Source organism: Erpetoichthys calabaricus, chromosome 10 (genome assembly GCF_900747795.2).
Source record: "Erpetoichthys calabaricus chromosome 10, fErpCal1.3, whole genome shotgun sequence".
In the NCBI taxonomy this organism is placed as follows: Eukaryota; Metazoa; Chordata; class Cladistia; order Polypteriformes; family Polypteridae; genus Erpetoichthys; species Erpetoichthys calabaricus.
This window is the reverse complement of record NC_041403.2, coordinates 49,187,213-49,193,781: the sequence shown is the minus strand read 5'-3', so window position 1 is coordinate 49,193,781 and position 6,569 is coordinate 49,187,213. Positions and strand designations below refer to the sequence as shown.

The 6,569-nt window shown below is 35.9% G+C and overlaps 1 protein-coding gene across 1 annotated transcript in view; it reads left to right on the top strand.

Annotated features, from left to right (window-relative positions):
• Positions 1 to 2,432: 2,432 nt before the first annotated feature.
• Positions 2,433 to 6,569, top strand: part of gipc2 (GIPC PDZ domain containing family, member 2) — a 69,234-nt gene continuing 65,097 nt past the window's right edge. The window contains exon 1 of the mRNA XM_028811167.2: positions 2,433 to 2,972. Within this exon, the coding sequence (XP_028667000.1) occupies positions 2,688 to 2,972 (285 nt within the window). The 5' untranslated portion in view covers positions 2,433 to 2,687. The remainder of the gene's footprint in view (positions 2,973 to 6,569) is intronic.

The following is a 6,569-nucleotide window of genomic DNA, read 5'->3' as shown; positions in this document are numbered from 1 at the left end:
TGTGATGTCTACTCTCCACAAAAACATGAGATTTAAAAATATGATTGACCATCATTACAAACAACACTGGGTAAATAATTTTTGGATGAAGTATTCCAGCCATCCCTGTTAAGGGGTAAGCTCAGAGATATTCAGGTGGATAAGCCTATGGTGTCCTGGATAATGGACTATCTGTCAGTCAGACCACAGTTTGCGAGACTCAAGGACTCTGATATGAATGTGAGCAACACTGGAGCACCGCTAGGAACAGTCCTGACTCCTGTTCTCTCCACTCTGTACACCTCAAACTATTAATATAACACCAGCTCCTGTCACTTGTAGAAACTGATTCTGCACTTATGGGGTGTACTGATAAAGGGAATGAGACAGAGGAGAGGAATCAGGTGGAAACGTTTGTTTCTGGATACAGAAAGAATTGTCTGCATCTTAACATCAGCAAAACCAAGGAACTGGTTATTGTTTTTTGCCACACCAAAGAGCCTCTATGTGTGGTGACAATACAGGGAATAGATGTGGAAGTGGTGCTTGGGGGTCCACGTCAGTGACAGGCTGGTCTGGTCTCATAACACCGAGGAACTATGTGAGAAAGGCCAGAGAAGTTTTTTTTTCTTAGGTGTCTGTGTTCTTTTAATGTGGGAAATTAACATCCTTAACTGTGATGGCCCGTGCAGTTTTCTATGCTGTGGTATGCTGGGCTGGTAACATCACTTCAAGGGAGGCCCACTAAATCAACAAACTAATTAAAAGGGCAGGCTCAGTTATAGGATGCACTCTGGACCCCATGGTGGTAGCAGTGATGGAGAGAATTTAAACAAAATTGAGTTCCATTATGAACAATGCTGCACATCCTCTTTCTGACACAATGAGGACTTTCAGTCAATGAATTATTCAGCAGAAGTGCGTCAAGAAACGCAACTGGGTCTCCTTTATATCAACAGCACTTCACCTTTATAACGTATCATGGAGACTGTAACTGACAAATCAGAAGGTTTCTTTTTTTTTTAGTCATTCTGGTGTGAGGGAGTTTGTTGTTTGTCATAATATAATAATATTATTTTTTATTGCACTTCTGAAAAAAGCCAAAACTTCCCTGAGAACAAATAAAGTTCTACATGTCTGTCTTCCTAAGTATTAAAAGATTGCTTGTCAAACTTCTAAGAAAATTGCTAGGCTTGAAGTTAAAAAAACAAAACCAGCATTGTAACCAAAATTCATTTAAAGATAAGTAATGAGAATAAATGTTTTTTTTTCACGAGTCATTCCTTTATTTTGTAATAAAGTTCAAACTGCATGGCTATCTTTTATAATGTTGAGGCCATGATGTCATGTGTCAGGTAGCCTATGCATCACGTGTGTCACCACATTGCCAGACATTCATCCATGGCTCATGGATCTTCTCTTTTAATTTATTCATTTTAATATCTTTTGCGTATTTTTGTGATTCTTGTTTTTGTTTTTTTTTTGTTTGCTTTTTGTTAATCCTTGGTGAAATTTGTTTTATTAATCATTTTGTATTATTAAATTATGTTGATTATGAATTTATTGCTTCATTGTGCTACGTTCCATATTTTTTGTATATTGAATCCAAATGTATTATGTGAACATGAATCTTAAACTATGCTCTTAAAAATAATGGATCTTTAATGACATTTTTTGATTCTTTACTGGGTTGTATGGTTCTTCATTGAACTATTGCTTGACAAAGCAGCATTTCATTCTGGGAATGGTTCATTGCATATGCAGAACCAACTCTCTGTGCTTTGAAAAACTTCTCAATATGTAGAAAAAAAATCCTGAAATCTTTCATGTTTGGTAGGCTACCTAGGAGGACACTAACAGATCCAGCAAAACCTGACTTTAGTCTGTGTTACTGTAAGCAGCAAGAGTTCTTTTTAAAATCATGACTTATTGGTATTTCACATCTATTAATGGATACTTGCCATATGGAGTAAATATATAAAAGCTCTTTTTGGAACCTTCATGTTTATGGGTCTTTTGGGAACAAAAAATGATTCCCCTATGGCAATGCTCTAAAGAACCACTCTGGCACCTTTATTTTTAAGAGTGTACTACAGTTTTGAGCCTAATACAAAAATCAAACCACATTCTGCTGTTTGCAATTCCTTCATACATATTTAAGGCAGCTTACATTATGTCTTTGTATTGATTTCGTGTATTTTCCTTTGATTTTATAGCGAAAATGAAGCAGGATTATTAATACGTAATAAAACATGACACTCGTAAGTTGTTTGATTTGCATCAATCCATCTAATTCGCCGTGACAAAGAGCCCTGCGGCTTTACTCGGGTTCATTCACCTGGCTCAGGTAAGCAAGGTTGCTCGTGACGTCTCCTCTATTCCACGCCCCCTCCTCGGCTGTGGTAACTACGCCTGCGCCTCCTATTTGCATTGTTCCAGGTCCATTGTGGTTTAGGCTTCAGCACTTTTAAGCGGCGGGGGGAGTCCGAGCGAGTCGTTTTCATTGGCTGGTTCTACCTGTTCACTGCCGGCTGCCAAACGGGTGTGTGTTACAGGCGAAGGCAAAGTCGACTGAGGGAAAAGGAAGTAAAAAAAAAAACAAAAGTAAAAAAGAAAAAAGTTTTCCAGAGTGGAGATCTTACCAAAAACTCGAGTTTTAAGAAATTGTCCAGTTTAGCTTCTCTTTTGAAGCTTTAAGGGAAGTAGCCATGCCCTTAGGGCTAAGAAGTAAGAAAAAATCCAAGTCGAGGGAGAGCTCGCATCTGATGGAGAACGAGGAACTCGGGGAACGCGGAGGATTCGCCGGGAGTAGCGTTGTCAAAGCGTCCACCAATGGAGCCGGGCTACCCCCTCCTCCTGCCAACCTGCGCCCTAAGTTGGTGTTTCACACACAGCTGGCTCATGGCAGCCCCACCGGCAGAATCGAGGGCTTTACCAACGTTAAGGAATTGTATTCAAAAATTGCTGAAGCTTTTCACATCTCCGCCGAAGAGGTAATCTTTATGATGATCACTTATTTACACACGATTATTTATATGAAGGGGTGCTGGCTTTTAACATTTTTTTTGCCCTATTTATTATGCTGGTGTAATCAGTATCTGATCGGTATTTTATTTTTCCGCTTTAGCATCGCCCCAGGTCGCTCTGAAGCGTTGTCACCTCAAGCGACAGATTCACCGTGCACGTTTGCCCAGATCAAGCCCGAATACCCACTGTTAATAAAGCACCCCCCTTATGAGCTTTTTAAGTCTAATTAAGTTTTGTGTTGCGCCATAAAGATTTTTTTTTTTTTTTTTTACCAGAGCAAGGGATTATGTAATAATGTACTGACTATTCCACGTCTTTCTTAGTTACTTGAACCAAGATCCGGTGTTTCAACCCTAGTAACAAATTAAACAAAGCTGAATGCACGGTTATTGCGTTCTTTCAAGGTTATCTTAAAAAAAAGGTTGGGCTTGAAGTTAAAGCAATATGTTGTCACTCTGAAAAAAAGGTGCAGTACACGTCCATGTGTCGATTCTTTTCTTGCTAAACAGGTTGAGGAGCAGTCTTACGAGCCACTACAATATTTCTTTCATGATTCAATTTTTAAAGTGCAGTACAGAATATTATTAATCCTTGCTAAGTGAATTGATTTTATTTTTTAGGTTACCCCTAATAGAAATTGTCATCAGATTGTCAAACTAAAATATTAAATTAACATTTTCTAGGCTGTCTTATTACAATATACAGTAATCCACTCCCAATATGTAGCCATTTTGAGATGACTAATTGTAGTCACTCGCCATCGCCTCATACAAAAAGGCTTCCTTTAATGTGAGATATGTTGGGATTTTATTTTGGGGTTTATCGATTAGATTTAATAAGTTGCAGTTTTTCAGATACATTGTGATTTTATTACAAGAGAGAGTACAGTAGTTATAATAGCACAGTATTCTCAAATCAGGGTAATCCAATTCAAGGTTTAGGGATAGATGTTCCAGAAGAAGTCCTACGTTAAAAATTAACGTTGGATGTAGTCAATAAAATTATGTCACATTTACGTTTAGTGTAATTAAGCAGTGAAGATCTACCAACAGCAAGAGTTTATTAAATGTAATAAATTGTTTTGTATCGACTTGGTAACATTTAGTACTCTTCACCAACAAGTGTAGATTTAATGTGCAACAAGCACATAATTAAGATTTTTTTTTTTGTTTTCATCAGACTTTTTGCATAGTAGTACTTCCTGAACTACACAAGTCAAGAATAAGTAGTTTGAAAACACCCCGATTGTTAGCTATTCAATTATAGCAGTTATAATTAATGTATTTAGAAACACTCCTGTCTTCATGTGGAGAAGACCTCCATGCTCGTGTGACGTACAGTATGCAGTTTGTTTGGCAGATTATTGACTGTACACGAGCCTAAAGCAATTTTCATAACCTACACAACTCTTTGTCAATTAAAATGGTATTATTATGTACAGACTTCCTCTTTCTCGGATACCATACAAATGAATGAAGATCCCAAAACTCTCTTTGCAAAATCTTTACAAAAAGGGCATTCCCTTAATGCAAATTAACTAACTTTATTCAAATGAGATATGGAGCTAAGAAAAATAACTAAAAAAATATTCCAAATGCACAAGCGTTTTTTCCTCTTCTTGAAAATGCAAAACAAAAATCATCTGATTGGGCAAGCGGGACCACTTGACAAGATGGCTGCTTGATTTTCTAATGTGAATTGTGATTCATTTGCTTTGATTAAACATAAACGAATCGAGCTATTGTGACTTTCAACAAAATTAATGTCAACTATATTAGAATCAGATATGTTAAAGCTACAAATGTGTATTTTCACTTGAATCAACTTAAAGTTGCTGTGTAGTGACAAATGTTCTCCAAAATTATTTTTAAACCTTAAGAACATTCTAATTTTGACTTATGTCAACCTAAGGTGGTTGGATAATGGTAATATTTTTGTGTTTGGTGCTGTAAATTAAAGCAATAAAATTCATTTGTGTGATTTCCATGTAAATTACATGTCTAACTGTGACACTAGGGAATTGAATTCACTTGTTCTTTAAAAGTACGTAAATGCTAAGCTTAAAAACATTCATATTTGAGTAAACTTAACATAAGCTAGCTGTGTAATAACAACATATCCCAAGAATCATTTTGGAATGTAGTTTAAGACAAATTATTATCTCCCTGCAAAAGCTTTTAAAGGTTTTCGTACAAATTTAAACATTCTTTTAAATATTTATTACATTAGTAGCTGTAGAAGTAGGAGTAGTAGTAATGGGATGATAATTTATTCTTCAATTAGCAGGTGCATTTATCCAAAAACAGAACCATTATACATAAAAAAAACTGTTTATAAAATCAATAAGCAAAACAGAACACAATTTGAAGTTGCATAGGATATATGAAAAACTCAAACTTGGACCAGGCCAAAATTACTTAACAGTTGATTGAGTCAGTAGGACTGCAGATCTGGAACAAGATGTTTTGTAAAAACGTGTGTCCCCGAGAGAGTTTTGGAGGGTCTTTTTATAGTACAGACTCATCCGCTGGATTTCTTAAGGGTTCCGATTTATTTTTTCGCTTCTCTTATTTAGCTAAACATCAATACATCCAAATTTAGAAAAGAAGGAAGCAAATTAAAAGCAACACTACTAGGCAAGTTCCAAAGTTTATTGTATATTTTAAAAAATAAGTTGGGTTTGTTTTAATTCTGTACTTTAATAAATTTTAAAACTGATTTTTGATAATCTTTGTCTCAGTTAAATGTAGTCCCTTGTGTTTGCTATGCTTAGAACATTCGACTGTAAATCCTCTTGTATCGGAGTGTCAGTTATACTATCGCCAAGAACCAAGTGAGTACAACACTGTTTCAAGTTCTTTTAGTTTGACTGTTCGTTTGTTTACATTTTCTGGTTTTCAATCTTGAGGGGGAGCTTAGAATGCAGACTGAAGACCCCATCCACCCTCAAGCCATGTCTGAATTTTTCAAAGTGTCCTCTTGGTTGACTGCCTCTGAAACAGTATCACAAGCAGGGTTCCACATGACAAGAGGCACAAACCTACCAGAAGGTGATTCTATAGGCTTACTGTTGCATAAAAAGTTAGACTTTGATCTGCCAGGGCAACTGAGTTACTGATCATGCTGCTTTCCTTGGAAGTCTTCGTTTTTTTAGTCGGTTAATTAAAAATGCATGATTAAAAAGTAACTGATATTGCATAATAGGTATTTTCTCACTGTTTTCCTAATTCAAATTACTGTACATTCAAACTGGTTTTGTGTTACTAGTTTTTGTTGGTTTCTTCTATTAAAATTTGTATATTACTTTTTTTATTGCATTTATTAAAAGCAAGTAACATCCCATACAAGCAAGTCAAACTTAACAAAACTAAATTCAATTCAACCCCCACATAGTTTGTATATCACTTAACAGATAATGCTTTCATTTCTTCTGCCTGTTTGTGGGGTCACGTACTTAAGCTTGCAGTTTCCACAAACAATGCACTTTGAAAAGTGTTTAATTTTTCTTATTTTAAACTTTCCACTAAGTGTTTTGTGTAGGTGTACATTTAAAGCTGGTGAAA